This window comes from Myiozetetes cayanensis, unplaced genomic scaffold (genome assembly GCF_022539395.1).
Source record: "Myiozetetes cayanensis isolate MyiCay16 unplaced genomic scaffold, myiCay2020 scf21, whole genome shotgun sequence".
NCBI lineage: Eukaryota > Metazoa > Chordata > Aves > Passeriformes > Tyrannidae > Myiozetetes > Myiozetetes cayanensis.
In genome coordinates this window covers 9,312,703-9,332,683 of record NW_026087423.1, presented here as the reverse complement: position 1 = coordinate 9,332,683, position 19,981 = coordinate 9,312,703, and the positions used below count along the sequence as shown (strand labels likewise).

The 19,981-nt window shown below is 48.1% G+C and overlaps 1 protein-coding gene across 3 annotated transcripts; it reads left to right on the top strand.

The window, feature by feature from the left end:
- Nucleotides 1-6,260: 6,260 nt before the first annotated feature.
- Nucleotides 6,261-19,770, top strand: CCDC92 (coiled-coil domain containing 92). 3 transcript variants are annotated; one of them, XM_050318225.1, is made up of 4 exons: nucleotides 6,261-6,405; nucleotides 15,994-16,140; nucleotides 16,404-16,445; nucleotides 17,118-19,770. In XM_050318225.1, exons 2-4 carry the CDS (start codon nucleotides 16,011-16,013, stop codon nucleotides 17,891-17,893), a joined length of 948 nt encoding a protein of 315 aa, XP_050174182.1. In that variant the 5' UTR covers nucleotides 6,261-6,405; nucleotides 15,994-16,010; the 3' UTR covers nucleotides 17,894-19,770. The 3 variants fall into 3 exon arrangements, with proteins under 3 accessions (XP_050174182.1, XP_050174181.1, XP_050174183.1); XM_050318224.1 differs by lacking the exon at nucleotides 6,261-6,405 and adding an exon at nucleotides 7,121-7,457; XM_050318226.1 differs by lacking the exon at nucleotides 6,261-6,405 and adding an exon at nucleotides 7,463-7,549.
- Nucleotides 19,771-19,981: the final 211 nt, after the last annotated feature.

Genomic DNA, 19,981 nt, shown 5'->3' with positions numbered 1-19,981 from the left:
CATTAAAAGCCCTTTTTAGAAGCCAGATTACAGGCATCTGTACTTCCCGAGCCAACAGTATGTTCTGTTCCACAGGAATAGAGATCATCTCACCAAGGCCCTCGGGCAGTGTAGCTCAGCTTCCCAGTGTGCTCTGGCAGGTTATTTAACATTTCCATGCCTTGAATCTCCCATCAGCAAAAGGAATCCTGTATTTAGGTCTTTTCCAACCTTAATGATTCTCTGATTTCTCCTGCTCTTTGTCCAACCAGGTTTAAAGCTCTTCCCATGGGGATCCCTTATGATGAGGAGGCGATGGAGGCCTGTGGGAGGACAGGGCTGTGCAAGGTGAACTCACCTGAGCATGGAGTGGGATTATAAAGGACGGAGTGCAGCTGGTGCAGGATTTTCTGGACTCCATGATGTCATTTAGCCAAGTACTTTCTTACATGCTTGACTTGGGTACAGCAGGATTTTGAGTGCCCACCTGTTGTGCGGGGGGAGATGGGCACCAGCTGGATGAGATGATGGCACTGACTCAGCTATGGACAACTGTGGTGACTTTTCCTCTGTCTGCCACGGAAATGAACCCGTGTGGTGGCAATGACTGAAAATTATTGACAGGAGAAAAAATAATTCAGTGCAAGCCAGGTTTGAAAAATCCAGAGTAAACACAGCCTCAGCCTAGTGCTGTTCAACTGGACTGTACAACTGTCAAGTCACATTGCAGTAGGTTTCTTGATGCTGATAATTTAATGATTCTTTGGCCCACGGGCACATCTCCCACTGCAGATCTGCTTCTCCAGAGCTGCTTTATCACTGACCTGAAAGGCAGCAATCAGGGCTCGTGTGTAAATGTATGTGACGAGCGCTAATGCACGATAATGGCCACAGCGCATCCAGCGGGGCCGACAACGCCCACAAGGTTCTGGATGTGTAGTTTGCTCCCTGAACACAGAGGTCACTGGCTTTTTACTGATGATCTTTGATGGAATACAGTAGGCAGAGCCTGAGCATGCATGTATACATCTGTCAGTGATTACTTAATACTTAAGAGTAGTTTTAGAGGGTTTTTTTGTAAAAGCCATAAAAAAAAAAAAACAAATTGCAGGTGTCATGGGTCATCTTTTGCCCTAGAAAAAAAAAACGTTTGTTCTTCTCCTCTTATTTCTAGGCTATTCACAACTTGTCCTTTTTGCTTTGTGGACTAATTGTCCAAGTTTAGTTGCCAAGTTGAAGAGCTTTTTGAAAGCTGTTCTGGGCCTTAATCACACCCTTTTTGATTGGAATGAGAACCCTGACTCCCCAGCTTTCTGGGAAAGGCCCATGATATAATTGAAAGGTGGGAACCGCTTTTGTCCTTGTTTGTACAGTCACAGAATTCTGGCTAATGGCCATCTCATGAATTAATGCTGAAAAATAATGGATTTACTAAGAGTCTGGTTGGTAAAGTGGAGATAAGGGAGCTGAGTAAGGGGCTGACGCCTTCTCCCAGCCAGCAATTGTAGCAATGTTTTACGATCGGGGAGTAGGTCAATGCACTTGCACATTTAATGGATGAGATAAGGGCAGCTTGCACTAAATTAGCTTTCTGGGCAATATATGATCTCAGGGATGCAAAACCCTTCTGGCTGCTGAGGGAGCTGCCTGCACGTCCTTCAGAGCAAGGCCTGGCAGAGCTTTTTGCAGATGATGCTCTCTTGGTACTACACACAAGTGCTGATGCTCCTGAGCATCCTGCTGTAAAATCATGACCCTGTGGCAGTGCAGGCCAGTGTGCCACATCTGGGACACAGCTGGCCACACTCTGCTCAGCACCGCTTCATTAGTGGGAAGTGAGGCTGCAGCAGTTTCCAGAAGGATCTGTGTACCTCTGAAGTCCATGCACGGAGATAGGAGTGCAGCTCATGGAAGCCTGTTCCCACCTTCTGCTCCTCCAGCCCCAGACATCAGGTTGGATTAGGCACCTCCTGGATCCTGACCTGCTTTTTCCTCCTCAATAGATGTCTGAGCCTCCGTTTCAGCACTTGTCATCTGATGTTGCTTGTTCTGCAGCAGGAGGTTTCCTCTGGTACCACGAACCCCCCTGGCCAAAGTGTTGTGCAAACAGCGGAAGAACAATAACTAAAACCAGTCTCTGCCTTAAGGAGCTGACAGCATCTGCCTTATTCCTCCCAGCTTCTGTAAATAAATCCTCGGTAATGTTGCTGTTTTTCGGAGGCCGATAAAAGGACCTGTTGACACTCCCTGCACAGACTTTTCCTGCCATTCACTGAGCTTTCCACTCCCTCTCCCACGCAGGGAGAAGTTTGTTAAAAATTAATTCTCATCTGATGACTGCTAATTATCTTAGAGGCTGTGGGTAAAGTGCAGCAAAGGGACCAAAGGCAGCGCTCAAGAACAGCCCTGCGGGAAGAACTGGCTTGGATGGTGCCACTGAGCAGGATCAGCCCGTGAGGATTTTAACTGATGCTTCTCCAGTGGGATGGCTGACAGCAGAGCAATGAAGAAAGGATCAGTAGAGAGGTCTCTCTCTGTATTCACATACATCTGGTTCTGATTTTTAAAATCTTCCCTTTTGAAGTGGAGAGGGCTCACATCACTCTTCGGATTTTAATATTTTGGTTGAGTTTCATCCTGGCTGTTGTTCCCCACCAAGCTCTGGGAAAGACTCTGAACAATAACTTTCCCTGCCCTGCCTTGCACACTGTGAGCTGGGAACTTGTCTGACAACCTGTGTGCTGCCTGCTTGCAAGGAGGCACAGCCTCTCCAGCGTGCTCTCCTTCCTGATGGGGTGAATGGAAAGCTAATCCTGGATTCCCATCTCAGCCACGCTGATCTAATTAATAGTAACTCCTTTGGCTTTATAGGGTGGGGGTGCCTGGATTTAGATCTTCGTTACCGGAATCAAAACCAGGCCAGCTGTGCTTGTTGATATTAGAGATGCACAGCAAAGAGAAACAACCTCCATGTGCAGAGACACAGGAGAGGTGATTAAACCTTCCTGCTTCCAGCTCTGCAGCCTGCTGCTCTCCCCTGCCTCTGTAATCTGGGCTCTTTAAAAACAAAGGCAAGCAAAAGAAAAAGAAGGAGAGAGGCACCTGGAAAACCAAGAGCCAGCAAGAGCAGGAAGATGCACTGCCTCCAGTGTCCTGGAAAACCTCTGTCTCTGCTCCCAGTAGAGCCTGGAGAGCAAACCCAAGACCACGGAAAGCACGGGGTAGGGAGGCAGATCATCTGAGGCAGACACAGGACAGGACCAGCCTTGCCCTAAACTCTCCCTGATATTGTCCTGCACTCATCTCCCCCTAAAGAATTAGCATGGGCCTTCTAAAGGACACACGGCCCCTCCACCAAGCACACACCAGTCTCCATTCACCCTCTTACCTGGTGTCTCTCTCTCTCTCCCGACAGCAAGGAAAGAAGAGCCCAGAGCTGGCAGTGGCAGGCAGGTCCTGCTGCTGTTGGTAGTGCTGCTGGGAGCCCTCCTTCCCCCGTGGGTGTTTCACTGTCCAGGCTTTGCAGCCACTTGGGAGATCCTGCGTGCAAACAATGTGGGACAACTCCGGTGCAGCCAGGCCAGCCCACGAAGGGCACGCGGGGTGATGTGCTGTGGGATCAGGGCAGTTCCTCGGCTGGTCCTGAGGCAGATTGGCCAACCTGCTGCCCTCCACTTAGCAACAAGGTCCTGGCAATCCCCACAGATGATTGCATCCCATCAAATTCAGGCAAATCCACCCGTGCAGAGTTCCCTGCTCCGCAAAGCTCGACCGTGTGGCTAAGGAATAAGCCACAAAGGGACAGAGGTCTTTGAACAGAGGTCCAGGACTCAGAGGTCCTCAGATCTGGAGTCTGCTTGCTGGATTTTCCACCCAATCCTGTCACACCATGGGAGTCAAGAAATCTGGGGTTTATCCAGTTTCACCATGGATGTTCTGTCCAACCCTGTGCTGGTTGCTTAGAACCAGTCTTTGAAAAGATGCCACAGTTCCCACAGAAAGCTGTAACTGCAGGAAGCACAGAATTACACCAGAGGCACAACCTACGAGCAACACAGGGCCTTATGGACCACTGCATGTTATATCAGGGCTGTTTGGGATCTCTGATTTTGGGGAAGCATAAATATTTTACTGTAACATGCTCATATCTGAGAGCCCTGTGTTTGCACTTTGGAGATGGCCAGAAATTCAAATTCCCAGTCCATCAAAGTTCAGGAGTTGTGATCAGGGCCAGAGCTTTTCCAGCCCAACTCTGCAAAGAGCAGTCCCTGAGCTATAATTAACTGTGTTACACTGCATCCTTCTCTTCAGGGTTTTTAAAGAACTTTGCAGATACTAATGAGACATGATTACCACGCTCACGTTCCCAGTTTTGAACGTGGAGAAACTGGGGCAGCTCAGAGCTGCTCACCTGGAGAGGGGCAGAGCAGCCCTTCAAAGGATGACAAATCGGGGTGACATTCGCAGGCTGAAATGTCTCAGGACGGAAAACTTCAGAGAAACCAGGAGGGCATGGAATAAATGCTCAGGGACTATTTCAGTTTTGTTTCTGAATGAATGTATTTTTATCCCTTGGCTTCCAACAGGCTTTCCTTACACAGAAGACAGGTATGTATTTCTGTTCTGTGGATGTCACATCTTAAGGCCTTTAAAAGCACTTCCTTTGCAACAACACAGCTGGGGGTTTTCCTTCATCTGTGTTCAGTTATTAGGGATCCATATTGAATTAACATCCGTCTTTCCTGCCAGGATGATTCAGATGGCAAATGCATTTCTCTTTTGGCACAGGTTCTAACTGAATCATCTTCTCAGACTAGTCCGTCACCTAACGGGATCCTAAATTAAGAGTGCACATTTTATATAAAAAGCTGGATGCATATGAGATAAAATGAAAGGAAAGCCACGAACAGGAGAGGGCTTGTTCTCTGGGTCTGTGTCTGCCTGACATTGCATTTGAGCTCAGCCTGGCTCTGTGCAGCTGCTGGGGACGTTGCTCACCCCCACCCCACGCTAGTGGGACACGGCAGCCTCCTCCTCCTCCCACTGCAGGGCCTTCCTCCATCACTGCTGGTGGAGCTCAATCTCCCTCTGTACCAGGCTTTCCACTTCTAAATGCCCATTTAAAACAGGCTGTCTTTGGGTTCAGCTTTGACTAAGAACTAATGAGCTCTCCTAAAAATGTTTCTCTACAGGCTATGTTGCACTTCCTTTTCCCAGTCTTTAGGAGTTGCTAAGTGCATGTAGATCCATCCTCACACACCACAGAATCACCTTGAGGGCACATAATGCCACCAGCTTGCAGCTTGACACTGAATTTGATTTTGGTGAAGATGTGAAATAGCCCTCTGTGTACAGTACTTCTTTTGACTGAGCAAATTATCTGTAACTTCTGGAAACTTTAATTGCCCTTTTCTGTTGGCTGCTTCAAAAAAATCAAGTTTCTGTTTCTTCATTTTGAAGTCCTTTGTAAAGTATCTTATTTCCATTGCAAATATAGAGAAGACACTGTGTGCACATATCTGGATGTGAGATAAATCTTATTTGGCTGTTCCTGTGTGCCACTCACGGGGGCCATGTCCTGCTCATGGGCAGACCTCGACTGCCAAACCTTTTTGTGCTCATTAGTTGTGTGGGAGTGTCCGTGTGTGTCTGACAGTGCACACACATTCCTCACACACGCTGCCCCCAGCACACAGACACACCTGGTGCCCCTCTGTGCGGCTTTCAGAGTTCATTTCTTCTCAACAGTTGGCTTGGTGCTGTGTTTTGGATTCAGAATGAGAACGGTGTTGATAACACATTGATGTTTTGGTTCTTGCTAAGTTGTGTTTATTGTAAGTCAAGAACTTTTTTCTTATTTGTTTCTCATGCTCTGCCAGTGAGGAGGAACAAACTGGGAGGGAGCATAGCCGGGACAGGTGACCCGAACCGGCCAAAGGGATATTATTCCACGCCATGGAATGTCATGCCAAAAACATAAACTGGGGGAGTTACCTGGAAGGGGCAGACCTGTTTTCAGGAAGGAAGTGGGGGGGGTTGGAAGGGGGTCTGGCTTCATTCAGCGAGTGGTGAGCAGTTGTATTGGTTTTTTTCGTTTGTTCCTTTCCCTTTTTATTATCACGATTATTATAATTTACCGTTACTTCTCTTTCAATTACTAAACCGCTCTTATCTCAACCTGCAAGCTTTATTTTCGATCCTCCCGCGCGCGCGCTCCCGGCACGCCCCGCCCCCGTGCGCGCTCCCGCGCGGGCGGGCGGGGCCGCGCCGCGCCCCCCGTTGCCACAGCGACGGGCCCGGTGCCGCAGCCGCACCTGCGCCTGCGCCGCCGCCCCCGGTGCCGGTGCCGCCGGTCAGTGCCGGCCCCGCGGGGCGCCCGCGGTGCTTCGGGCGGCGGCAGAGGCGGACCCGGCTCGGGCTGAGCAGGTGAGGCGGCCGAGGGGCGGCCGAGGGGCTGCGGCGAGCTGTGCCCTCTGCCCCGGGCCGGCTGAGGGGGCGGCGGCGCCGCCATCGCGACCCCGGGGCTGGGCGTGGGGCGTGGGGCGGGGGAGCGGCACCGCCGCGCCGGGAGGGGGCTGAGGCTTTTCCCCCCTCACACGCACCCACCCACCCACCGGGGACCCTCCCGGAGTGTCGCGTTAGGCGGGGCTGCCGCGGGCCCGGGTCCTGCGCCGGCCGGAGGAGCCGCGCCCCGGGGCGGGGGAATGTGCCGGCGGGGGCAGCGATCGCATCCCCCCTCAGCCGCCTCGCATCGTCCGGGGCCGCGGTCCGAGAGCCCCCCGAGCGGGTGAGACCCCTCCCCGGGCTCGGGGGCCGTTGCGGGTCAGCGAACAGCGCGGCGGGTGCGGCCCCGGCCGGTGCGCCTGGTGCTGGCGCTGGACCAGAGCGCCTCCCGAGAGCAGCGAGGGCTCCGTGCCGCTCCCTGGAGCACCGAGGATGCGGGGGCTGCCCTGCCCCTCGCTGCAGCCCCTGTCCGTCCGTCTGTGCCCGCTCGGGGGCAAGGATGTGTCTCTATTTCTAGCTTTGCCCTCCCAGCCCAGCTCAGGTTCGGTGGGGCCGCTGCCCCCGCCGCGCCCGCCGGGGCGGGTGTGACACCGCATCCTCAGCATCCTTCGCAGGCTCCTCTTGCGTCGCACCTTTTCGCTTCAAAAAGTGTCAGCAGTGTCGCCTGCGTTAGTAGCACGGGGCTTGCAGAGGGCCGGACGGGTGGGTTGTGTGCGTTTTGGAGCGGGTAGGGAATAACCTTGGTTTGAGAGGAGGAGGTTTTTTCCTTCCGAGGAGAACGCCTGTGGCTTGTGGATATGGCAGCGGAGAAGTGCAGGGCGTCCTCAGGCACGGAGATGCTTCCAGACGCAGTTTCCCTACGCAGGACATGGGGTGGGACAGCGGGGAGGAAGGAGGGGCCCCTTCCCGCCCTGGGCAGCAGGGAATGCGCCTGAGTTTGCCTTGTTAAATTGGGAAAAGCCGAGACAGTGAAGGTAAATACGAACACAGGCTGAGGCAGCGCGAATTGTCCATCTTGATCTGCATTGCAGGTGCAATAGGAAGCATCCAGGGTACTTGTTAGATGGTAAGATGCTTAAGCTTAAAAAGCTTTATTGATGCTTTTGCAATATAAATTATACTTAATTAAAGAATAAAAAGACGAATGGATGTGACTGTAAATGCAGTGCCTTTTCCCATATAACTTGCTCATTGGTGAATGTAATTCTGTAGTGCTTCATTATGATTGAACCTCAGGGAGACAAACAAAACTGCACATCACTTTTTGGTTTGACAGTTTAAAGCAAGTGCTTTATAAAGAGATAATGGCTGACTTGTAATATTGTTAGTATTTCAAGCTTTTGGTTGTACTGGGGTACTGCTGGAGCAGTCCTTGTTAGTGAAACAACAAATATCAGAAGGTCATAACAGAGAAAAGTATTGGCTGCTTAAGTAGAAAAAAAGAATATTGGCTGAACTGATGCATAAACACTTGTTTTCATCCTGTTGTCATACTTCTGCTTAATATATCTGTGAAGTTTCCTCCCTCATCCCCATAGAGAAAACGAAGGTCTCACGACCAATCCAAATGCTCTGTGTAGTTTTCAGTCCAGGAGTTGTTGCAAACTCTGGAACAGCAATCATTTCATTCCTTACAGTTGTTTCCTTCACATCACATTTCAGATGTAGCCTGCGTATTTTCAGGGCTTTTAAACGATTTTTTAAAGTGCATTTTGTAACTTGAGCTACAAAAATCACACTGTCCTTTAGTGTGCCCTAAATCAAGAGGCTGTAGGTGTTAAGGGCAGCATATTTGTTCATCCAGTTCTACCACATTAGTCGGTTCTTTAACTGCAGTAGGCAGGAGACAAACTCCCCAGTGCTGTTATTCCAGAATGTGGATCCTGGTGTGAAGTAAAATAAAATATTTATTGAACATTATAAACAGTATAATAGAAGGAATGCATTGTCATAAACTGGCTTGCAAGATTACTTTTGCTGCTATGTTAGATTTTGAATTTTAGGTGTCTCGTTTCTGTTCTGTGGCTTAAAAATGGTGGTTTAAAGTAGCAATGCTGTGAAGGATTGCTTTTATATCCTCAGAATTCACAATGTGTTGGGTAAACACAGAATACTATTATGTAACTCATCTTTTTACTCGAGTTCATGTTTAACCTCGTTTTTTGTAGTGAAGTTTAAAAAGGTAGCAGTTGCTGTTTATTTTGTGTAGAGAACAGACATAATCTTTCTGAAGCTTTATGGTCCTTAAGAATTTTGCTGACAAGTGACACTTTGTGTATACATTGATGATGTACGTGTGTCTATCAGTAACTAAAAGTGGTGGTGTTTGCTGAGCAGCAATTTACCAAAAATCCAGCAGTCGAATAACTTTAGGGGAAATGGAAAAAAATAGGTTTTTTTTTTACTACTGGTTTAGAAAGGAAAGCCACTGCTGAAGAAAGGAAAATGTCAGGATTGTGGTGTTGAAGAGAGAGAGGTGAATGAAAGGTCCGTGCTTTGTCCTCCTGCAGCCTCGCTGGTGTTGCGGCAGCTCAGGGTGAAACCCGGAGTGGCTGTGAGGGGTTGAACAGCACAGACACAACTCCTGGTGGGGCTGCCAGGCTGCTGTTCCTGAAAAGGACGTGCTGCAATGAGCCAGCCTTGGGGAACCACAGCCAGGACTCCCGGGAGGGTCTGGCAGAGCCTGCAGGTCCCTGGGAACGCGGTCCGAGGTGTCCAGGGCCTGGGTGGGGCTCAGGTGGGAGGGTGCCCTTTGTTCGGGCACAAATCGCATCACCAGGGCTCTGGTTTCCTCTGCTGAAACAAACCCTCCCCTCCCTTCTTGTGCACTAATCTAATGTATATCTGAAAAGCACATGAAGATGGCAAATAGTGCATTGAGTAGAGCCAGGTTGGAATGTTAGTCCCTGGTTACTCCCTGCTGTCCCTCACCTCCCGTTTCTTCACCTGCTTGAGGACACCTGGCCTCTTTTCCCTGTCTGGCTGTAGGATCTTCAGTGAGTCTGGGCCTGATCCATCTCTGTGCTCATTTTTAAGCGATGTAAAAAATGTCTTCCTCTAAACCAGGATGTCCAGCATCCATGGATAATGGATGTTAGTCTGTCTCCATGTGATCAGTGAATAATTTAATCTAATAATGTTTACAGTTATGTACCAGGTCATTTCTCCTGCTGATGTTAAAGAGCACGATACTATAAATGGGAGCAGTAGGTTTGTTTACTACTAGAATTTAGAGGCATGGCAAAATATTGCTGAAAACTGTGTCCTCAGAGTGTATGGGAACTTCTGCAAGCTGTTTGTTTGGGTGTTTATAAATAATCGTTATAAAAAGGCATTTCTTTGTATTGCTGTCTCTTTCCTGCTGTTGGGGAACATGTTTGTTCTCCCTTCACTCCTAGAAAACCTTTGCCTTGTGTTTAAAATATTAAAAATATATTGCTGCTTGTTGGTTTAAATTATTTGATTGAGAGCTGGGATTTAACATCAGTGTTATTTAAAAACAATGCTGGACTGAAAACTGCTAAATGTCATGGCTTTTCCCTGAAGAGAATGGTGGCTGCCTCCAGCAAGGCTGAAAATATGCCAGGGAACAGTAGCTCCCTGTAATCCGAGCCGGTGCCCGGAGGGAGGGCACAAAAGGCACAGCAGATCGCGTTTCTGTGGAGCAGAGGTGCCGAGCTCGGGAAGAGTCTCTGTGTGGGGAAAAACCGTGGGAATGATGGCAGTAATAGAAGTGTGCCTGTTTACTTTCCATCCTCAGGAAAACTTGATTTGAGCTGTGTAGCTTTATTGTCTCAGTCTGAGGTACCTGGGTTATGTAAGGGAGGGTATAAAGCGCCTCTCTTTGGAATCCCTTCTCTTGGCATCCTGTTTAACACACAAACAAAATCTTGCTTGAGAAAGGACTTGGCCATAGGTCATCACCACTACCAGATTTCCTTCATCAGCAGCTCTCCAAACCTTTAGCAAAGTGGAGACCAATTTTTGTGTGTTTGATCATAGTGGCTGTTCTAAAATAATAAAAATCAATGGCTTATGAAACAGCATCACCAAATGCATTAGAGGGAAGCGTCTCCTCGGCCTGTTTCACTTGCCTGGAAATAGTTGTGCAGTTCTGTAGAGTTGCTGTTAAAACAGCTGCTCTCTGTAAAGGAGCTCTCAGGACAGATTGATTTAGCTTGCTCTAAGGCTTCAGTGCCTTCTGATGCATTTCACAAATACTCCAGGTAAACTGAAAACCATCACTTCTGCGTGCAGGAATTCCATGCAGTAGGAGCTCAGCTGAGAGCCTGGAGCTGGCTCTGCAGCAGGAAGCAGTCCTGCCTGTCCCAACCCCCTGACCTGCTTTCAGATTTTATTTTTTATTTTTACTTTTTGCACCTTCCTCAGGCATTTCCAGTTTCCAGATTTCCAAATTTTTAAATGACATGAATACGTTTTCTTCAGTTTCTGGTGCAAGTCACATTCCTGATCATAGCAGATAAACTAAAAAGAGGACACACAGCGTTCATAAGTGAGTATTTTGATATCTGAAAAAAAGCCCTTAACTGTTCCATAGTATGGTGTGATTTCTAAGCATGACTCTGGAGTTATACTTAGCAGATCCTTGTACCCAAACCTCCCACAGCCCACCTTGCCAGTTTAAGTCCTGATTCAGCTTTAACTGAAGCTGGAGAACTTTCTTAATGACTTGGAAAAAAATAGAATCGGGCTCGATTTTATGTGTAACATTGATACTGTGTTAGTCTGGGAGAACTGAATATCAATTTTCTTGTCATTCTCCTTCTGACAAAAGAAACTGGTTTACTAGAAAGACTAACAGAATCACAGAATATTCTGAGATGTAAGGGGCCCACAGGATCATCAGATGTGTCTGCAGTTTTGTGACTGCCTTGTTGTGATTGGGGTGCAATTTGCTGTACAGCCATAGCCCTGGATACCCTGGGATGGGTCACAGGAATCGTGTCTGTATGAAATGCCACTGCAGGAACATTTGGTTTGGTTCTCTAAAAGTCTCTGTCACAGTAGTGGTTTTAGCATCTGATCACTTTTTAGTCTCTTCCATTGTGACAGATCAGGGGGTGGGAGGTCTCAAGGACAGAGAAAGCTCCATGGGAGCTATTTCATCAGTCCTGACTCCAGGTGGACAGCCAGGCCCCTGAGTGGTCAGCAAGTTCTGAGCAAAGTACCAGCTGGTTCATGTGGAGCATCCACAATTAAATCATTCCTACCAGGACGGCGTCCACCTCATTATTCTTCCTGCTGCCACACCAGCTGCTGTAGGAGTAACAAAAAATCATCTCTTGCTAAAGTAATTCCAAGGATATTCACAGATTCATTGTAAAGAGTCTACAGAATCTCTGATCAGAAAATGATGGGGAAGCCAGGCAGAGAAACCACTGAGTAAAACAGCATCAAAAGCAGTAGAAATGAAAAAGGAGCTGAGAAAGAGAAATCATGTCCTTCCTCTGGGGGACAGTGGCACAGTTCCTTCATCCCCTCCGTTGTCTCCAGGAAAGAACTACTAATTTTAGTTGGCTTAAAACACACAGACAAAAAGAACATGAGAACAAGTTATTGGGTCAATAGTGGCATGTGAGCACTGTTACATTTTGATGCAGAAGGCAGAGCAGGAGGGGGATAAAGGGGTAGAGGTGTTGCTCAGGCAAGAGGTGCTCATTACTGGTAAGGGAGCACTGGAGAAGGGGAGGGATGTCCAGAGGTGGATGGGTAGGCCAAGCATGTTGTCTGAAAAGCTTGGCTTAGCAACACTGGAGTAGTTGAAGTGGTTTAGCCTGGTGCACAGGTGAATGAGGGTTGAACAGAAATCAAACTGTGAACAGGCTGGTACTAAACTGTGTTATTGCTGGATTATGTCAGTAGAGGTCTAATGGTGTCATAGAATCAGTTTGGGGGGGACTTAAAGCAAATGTCCAGGCAGAAAGGTAGCCAAGCCCTTGAGTTGGGTGTGGAGACTGCAGGGTCTCCTTTATTATGTCCTTTGAAAGGAGCTGAGCAAACACTTTGGGGAGGGCACATGTCTGGAGATGGAGAGCTGATCTCAGCAAAGAACAGAGTGACTCTCAGCTGGGCATTTCAGCATTAGAGCTGTGTTACTTAGAAATGCTTGGTCAGTTCAGTGGCAATCTTTAAGATGGGGACTGGCTAAAACTTTGAAGGTTCTTCTAAGAGGAATCCTGTGTCCTTATTTAGCTCTTGAAATTTTATTTTGTTTTGCAAACAAATGGCATTTTGGCAGCTTTTTGTCACATTTGGAGGGGGCACTGGCCAGGTAGCAGTTGAGAGGAAAATGCCTGCCTCCCATACATGTTCCAAGGAGATTTGGATATGTGTTGGTGGAGAGCTGGAGCAGCTGCTCAGGTGATGGTCACCCCATCCCTGTAAAAGGAGGTTATTGTGTTGTGTTTGGTGGATTCCAGACAGGAATGAAAAGTTAAATAACTGCGTTGTTTGGGCTTGGTTCCAGCAGCTTCCCTTGGACTGGCTGAGGTCAGAGAGGAGCATCTCCCTCCTCCCATCTTGCAGCAGGGGATGGAGATGCTCTGATTTTGTGCAGAGGCACCTGATACGCAGCCAGATGCTCGTTGCCTTGAAACATTTTGAACTCTCTCCAAATACTTGAGATCAGAAGAGGCCTGGAGCTTTCACATCCCCTGCAAGGCAAGATGTGGCTCTTCAAATGTTAGTGACTGTTTATGGTGAGCATGTGAAGAAGTTGCGTTTTGAAAGCTCTTATTTAATATTTTTCCTTTTCCATTTAAGATTTGTTTATTTTTGTTCCCTTTTGAAGGGAACATGAAATTGTAAACCAACATTTTTAAGGTGAGCTTACAGGAATGATAATTCAGGTTTCCTTCTCCTCTTTACTGGAAGATGAGGGCTTAGGTAGGTGCAGTCAGGATTAAGTGTTACATTTAATTTTCCCAAGGGAATTTTGTTTGACTCGTTCCATTTGTTCCTCCTTGGCTGTATTCAAGAGAAATTGTGAATCCATTGTTTGGAGGAGTTGAGTCTCAGTCTTTGAGAGATATATTTAGAAAGATTTGGTGGTGTGGTGGTCCTGAAAAATGAGAAGTTGGGGATGTCTTAAGGGTGGAATGCAGTGTACTGTCCGGATAAAGCCTGTGGAGCTGTGACAGGTTGGACACTGTTGGTGTCTCTGGCCAGTCCTGCAGCCAAAGGGGTGTGTCCCCATCACCACTGAGTGCTGCAGTGCCCCTTCAGTGTTTTATCATCCTTCCCAAATGCCACGTGCATTCCCAGGGGACTTTGCCAAGCTCTGCATTGCATTGTTCCTTCCCTATACCGACACAGCAAACTTTTTTTTTTTTTAAAGTCACTTTGGAGACAAGGGTGAAGGGGAGAAAACCAGAGAGACCTGACTTTATGTGGTGTGTGCAGTCCTAGGTTCTTTTCAACTGGAGCCTGGCTGCTTTGGGAGCTGTCCCACGATTTCTATGGTGGGAGGTGAAGGTTGCTCCTCTGGGCTGTAAAGGGCACCAGTGACTTCTGCATTTTGCTGTTTCTCTTGTGCTTTTTGAGCTTCTTGTTTCAGAGAGCCCAAGGTGAAATTACCTCAGGGCAATCCCAGGACTGCTCTGTAGGATTCCCTCTTGGAAACCCCACTGGGAGACGCACCTGAAGAGATTTTTTATTTTTTCTTTAGTGTGACCCCTCCCAAGACCATGTTTTCTGTCAGATCTCAGCTCCCCCTGGGAGCAGCTGTTGGATGTGATTTGTGGTTCTTCACATTACATACCAAGAATCAGCAGGTTGAGAATTGTTAAGGAACTGGGAGTAGCTGTAAATCCCACTAACCCTCCTCCCTGGAATATAGGTTTCTTGATTAAGAATCCCTTCTGAGCCTCTGTGTCAGAGCTGCAGCTCTGGCTTTGTTCTGCTGTCATACCCAGTGGGTCAGAGTATAATGGGCATTTAGGAATTGGGATGATTCAGTAAAGCTCCTGTCTGTCTGAAGTCAGCTTTGCAAGCAAGATGGTGTCACTTGGAAAATGTACCACAGCTGAAACATCATCGATCCTCAGAATGGATGGTGCCCCACAGGAACTGCTGAGACTGTGGATCCATCCCCTTCAAGCAGCTCCCTGGCACTGAGGGCATGAGGGCACACCGGTGTGGCAGCGAGGGGGTGTCCCGGGCTGGGGAGGCAGTCACAGCTCGGGTGAGCTATTTCAGAGCCATAAGAAAGATCCTGCATGCACAGCTTGGTTTATTTCTTGTTTAGCCACCCCAGAAACCTCTTTTCAGAATGGTCCATAATTTTTGCTTGTTTGCTAACAATGGTGATGGTGAAAGGATCTGTTCCCTCAACAAAGCACAGTTGGCACCACTACCCGCATTCCTGGGCACTGAACTTTGATCTCTGTTACAAGGTAACCAAGAGCTGTTTGGCTCTTGCACAGAAGTGGATTCCTTAAGCATCTTTTGCACCTTTATTGTTTTACAATCACACATTTGTTTCTGTCGGGAGAAGTCAGTAGAAGACATGTCAGTTCAGGTCACAGGTGAAATCAGGAAGGCTCTGTGTGTGTGTGATTTCCACACCACACCCCCAGGGGCTTTAGTGCATTCCCAAGGTGCAGGAGCACAGAGTTGGGTTTTTTTGGGAATAAAAGCACAGAGTTAAAGGCAGGGCTGTGTTGTGTTTATGAATAACAAAAGCACGTTACTTTCTCTGAGCTTATGCTCTGACAGTTTAAACTGGTAGAAAAAGATTTTTGTCATAAAACTACATACCAGAAAGAGCCCAGTGGAAAACATTTGCCATGTCAAGGCAAGCCTGTTAAGGCCCATCTTGAGCACAACATGTGGACGTGGTTGCAGTGCCATTGCAGGTGGTTGTCCAGGCAACAGCAGTCCTGACTCTTCACTTATCTTTGTAACCTAATTACTGGAATGGTTTTTCAAGACTGTGCATATAATGGAATTTAGCCTTTCCTACTGTAACCATTGTTGCCTCATCAGGAGCAGTGGGAACTCTGGCAGCGCAGGGATCCTCAAGGGTGCCTGTCAGCATTGCGCAGTTACCCGTTTCTGGCTGTGCTGGTGCATTTTAGTGCTTTCTTCTGTGTTCTTGTCAGGGATGTTACCAGTCCCTGTGTCCCTGGAGGTAAGTGGGAACCCCCTAATAAGGCAGGGACATACTAACCCATTCCTTGGAACTCCACTTTTAACTTGTAACAGGATTAATGACTTAGACTGTCTGAGGTTAATCCCTTAAATGTGTTAAGTTCAAACAAATGAGTTCCCTGCGCTGCTCTGGCCTAGGGTATAATTAGGCTTTCAGTCAACTTAGAGCACTTCTAATCAAAATAGTCCTGAAACTGAAAAACCTTTTGTGGCATCTGCTGGTCACACATCAGTGCATTGGCAGTAGAACTGAGCCATTCCTGCCGATCCTGGCGGAGCGAGGATCTCCATATGGACAAGGGAACTCGCCGTGACAGTTCCGTGTGTGTTCCCTGGCAGGGTGACTGTGGGTCAGGATGGCCACCTCAACCCTGGAGAACCAGCTGCAGAGTGCCCAGAAGAACCTGCTGTTCCTGCAGCGAGAACATTCCAACACCCTGAAGGGGCTGCACGCGGAGCTGCGCCGGCTGCAGCAGCACTGCACAGGTACCCGTTCCTGCTCCAGTCCTTGCCCAGAAACGGAGTAACTGCTTCCTACTTCAGTGAAACCTCAGCAGCAAAGCTGATAGTTTGGCTGTTTGACACATTTGTTACTTGGCAGTGGATCTTGTTTCGGGTGGTGGGAAGAGAGAGTTCGGTGTTTACTGGAGTCTGTCACTGTAAATCTCACCGGGCACTGTATGGGGTATGGGACCAGGTATGGAGTTCATGGTGATGTTCTAACCAAAATAAACAACTTTTCTCCTCAGATTTAACCTATGAACTGACTGTAAAGAGTTCAGACTGGTCAGGTAAGGAATACATGACATTTTTCTTGTGATGTTCATGTTCAATTTCTTCATCTTTTTCACTGTCTTTATTTTTTCTGTTAAAAGTAAGTGAGGTACTTTGCACTGGGATGTTGAAATTTATGAATTCTAAAGGCATAATAAGCATAGTTTTCTACTTTCCAGACTTAGTGTTATTTATGAAGTAAATATCACAAGTTCTTTACCAAGGTCACAGAGGAAAACCATGGAAGAGCCAGGAACAGAGAATGGAACTGCTGACCCCACTAGACAGTCAGTTCCCTGCGTGCTATATGGGAACACAAGACACAAATTTTAGGGGCAGAAGAGTGAAACTATTCTTAAAACTTAGCTGAGCTGGTGCTGTAATTACCCCACACCACAAAGCTTTTATTTTTTTGTATATACACATATATCTATTATATACACACACATATACACACACTAGATCATAGTTATTTTACATGTATTATGTTAACAACAGGTGAAGCACAGGAATAAAATACTCCCTGAGATTAACCACCCGGATCAGGGATCGTGTGGGACGGGCATTAGCTGAACTTAGTCTTTTGGATTCCCCTTAAGGCTTTGGGATGGCAGGAGGAACCCTACTGCACTGTTTTACATAGTGGCTGTTGATAACATGAAACACTTGTGCTTTTCCTGTTCTCGTAGAAAGTGGTAGTTCACGAAGTGATGAACTCAAAAGCAAGTGCAAAAATCTTGAAGCTCAGCTGAAAATCAAAGAGGCTGAAAACAGTGAATTGTTGAAAGAACTCGAACAAAAGAACGCGATGATAATGGTGCTGGAAAACACTATTAAAGAAAGAGAAAAGAAGTATTTGGAAGAGTTAAAAATGAAAAGCCATAAGCTCAACATGTTGTCCAGTGAACTGGAGCAGAGAGCGAGCACGATCGCGTTCCTGACCTCTCAGCTGCACGCCACCAAGAAGAAGCTGATGAGCGCCAGCGGGACTTCGGAGGGGACCCCGTCTGGCAGCCCCGTGTTGTCCAGCTATAAACCATCCCCTCCCAAAGACAAACTGCCCGAGACTCCGCGGCGCAGGATGAAGAAGAGCCTGTCGACCCCGCTGAACCCCGAGTTCGAAGAGGCCTACAGAATAGGGTCGGAGAGCAGGAAGCTGGTGCTGCGGGAGCCTGTGGATGCCATGCCCGATCCCACGCCGTTCCTGTTGGCCAGGGAGACGGCAGAGGTGCATCTGATCAAGGAGAGGCCGCTGGTTATTCCGCCGATCGCCTCGGATCGCGCGCCCGGGGAGTCGCACAGCCCGGCCCGGGAGAAGCCGCACAAGGCGCACATCGGGGTGGCCCATCGCATCCACCACGTCACGCCCGCCCAGGCCCAGCCCGAGGTGGAAACGCTGGCAGTGGATCAGGTCCATGGAAGCAAAGTGGTCAGAAAGCACTCGGGGACAGACAGAACTGTCTGAGTACACCACGGAAACGCTGTTCTGTGCTGGTTATGCACTGTGATCCTGTAGGGTGAATAGCACCTGCGGTGAAGTTTCTTTTGATGCCCCATGCATGCCAAACTCCTTCCAGGTACATCATTAATACATTTTGCTCCTCTTAACGAAACCTCCTAGGACTGTGTTCATATGGCAAGGTATATAACCACTCCATGCTGTGGCCAAATCAGGGGGACCTGACCGCTTGCTTCCGAGCGCCGCTCCCTTTAGTGTAACTGCACGTGTGGACGGAGGCACGGGCTGCGTTAGTGAGCGATGGCAGAGAACAACCCGCACTCAGACCTCGGCCCCATGTGTGGCTGTGAACGTGTGACCTGTCAGAGGTTCTGCTGCCGTCACTGGGTAGGTGAGCTCACCATACCCACCACTTGGCTCCGTGGCAGCAGCGCTGAGAGCTGTGCACGTGTACGGTCACTTTAATGACCTAAGGACATCCCCAGAGTCCCAGCAAGCACTACTTGATTAATCCTAAATACTTTGGTTTGTGGCTTTAAGTAAAATAGGGGTGGGGGAAGCACCATTTAAAGGGTTAACGACCCTTATAGAAAGAGTATGAACACTGGGTTGTTCGGGGGGGTTAGTTTGGTTTTGGGGTTGGTTTTTTTTTTTTTAATCAAATGGCTTCATGACATGTTTTATGCTAGTCAGTACACTGCACTTGTAGCACCTTCCATACAGCTCAGAGCTCCTTTTCTAGGGAGGAAATGTAACTGGCTATCCAATATGGAAATGGTTCTTTATGCTCTAACCTGCACTTTTTTGTAAAGGGATTATTTTTGTTTCCTAAAGACCTTAGTCTTGTTCTGGGCATCATCAGACAGTGCTGGCTGCTGCCAGCTTAGAAACCTGAGCTGCCCCTCTAAAATGTGAGTATTTACTTGTAAACGATGCAACCAATTCATACAGGAGAACCTGGCATCCTTGACTTCTATCCTTGTGGATTGGAATGGACTTGCCTTGCACTTGCCCAGATTCCCCTACTCCTTTCTAGTAAGCAGCAGGTAAACCCAATAGCTGTTAGACTACTTGATTCTTTTTTTTTCTATAATTTTTTTTCCTAGGAAAGAAAGGCATACTGGGAGCTGGCAGGATATGTAATTTGGGGAAAGGAGCACAAGTTTGACCATTTTTCTTACATTCTGATCAGCACCTCCAGCTCACCTCTGCTTCACTCTTGTCTGCAGCCTCTGAGTAGGACCAGCAAGAAACACTGGCTCCCAAATGCTGCTAAGCTTATGATGTGCCTTTAAAAATTTGGAACGCGTATTCTCTGTGACAGCCGACGAAGGCTCCCTGCCTGCCCTGTCCCCAGCTGTAGTCTGCCCCTCCTAAGCTTTCCCTGCAGCTGTGTTGGTGTGTGTCTCCCTGGGGAGCCTCGGGCCCCTGTCAGTGGCAGGATGGCCGAGCCGTTCCCCCACTGTGGTGCCGCTGGAATCCCGCGCAGCATGACCCTCCCAGCAGGGCTGATCCTGGCCGGAGGGTGGGACCTGCCCACCCCTCTGTGCCCTCTGTCACTCGCCGTCCCAAAGCCCCAAAGCCGCCTCAGCGTTGCGCCTCGGTGGTAGGAATTTGTTTCCCAAGTGGTGGGGAGGGATAGGGGAAAGCTGTGTCCTTGGAAAAGGGAGAGGGGGCTAAACCAAGTTTGTTCCTCTGAGGTTTACTGTTTTTATGTGTGTTGCATTAACCAGCAGCGGGTTTGGTTACTTTCGTTGTTGTCACCATATTTTTATGGTGATCTGTTGTATGAGTGATCTGCTTGTTGGAGGCTGGTGGGAGGCACCACTTCCAGGCGCCGCAGAAGTGATGCTTTGGGCAATTAAAGACATTTCTTACAACCATCCAGGCAAACCTTAGTCTTTGTGTGTGTGAGACCAACTTACTCCCTCTTCTGCATCCACAGACTAGCTTGGAGCCTTTCCACAAGGAAATACAAGGTACAAAAAGCACTTTCCTCTTCAAATGTGTTTATTTAGACCATAATACAACCAAGCTAATTATTTAAAGTCAGGTGACTTTAAATTATTTAAAGCCCAAGTGAACACGGTCCCA

Excerpts from the sequence above, each read along its gene's own strand:
- CCDC92 (XM_050318225.1), top strand. The coding sequence starts at position 16,011 with ATGGCCACCTCAACCCTGGAGAACCAGCTGCAGAGTGCCCAGAAGAAC. Across the intron at positions 16,141-16,403 it reads GCTGCAGCAGCACTGCACAG|ATTTAACCTATGAACTGACT; the intron begins GTACCCGTTCCT and ends TTTTCTCCTCAG. Across the intron at positions 16,446-17,117 it reads AAAGAGTTCAGACTGGTCAG|AAAGTGGTAGTTCACGAAGT; the intron begins GTAAGGAATACA and ends CTGTTCTCGTAG.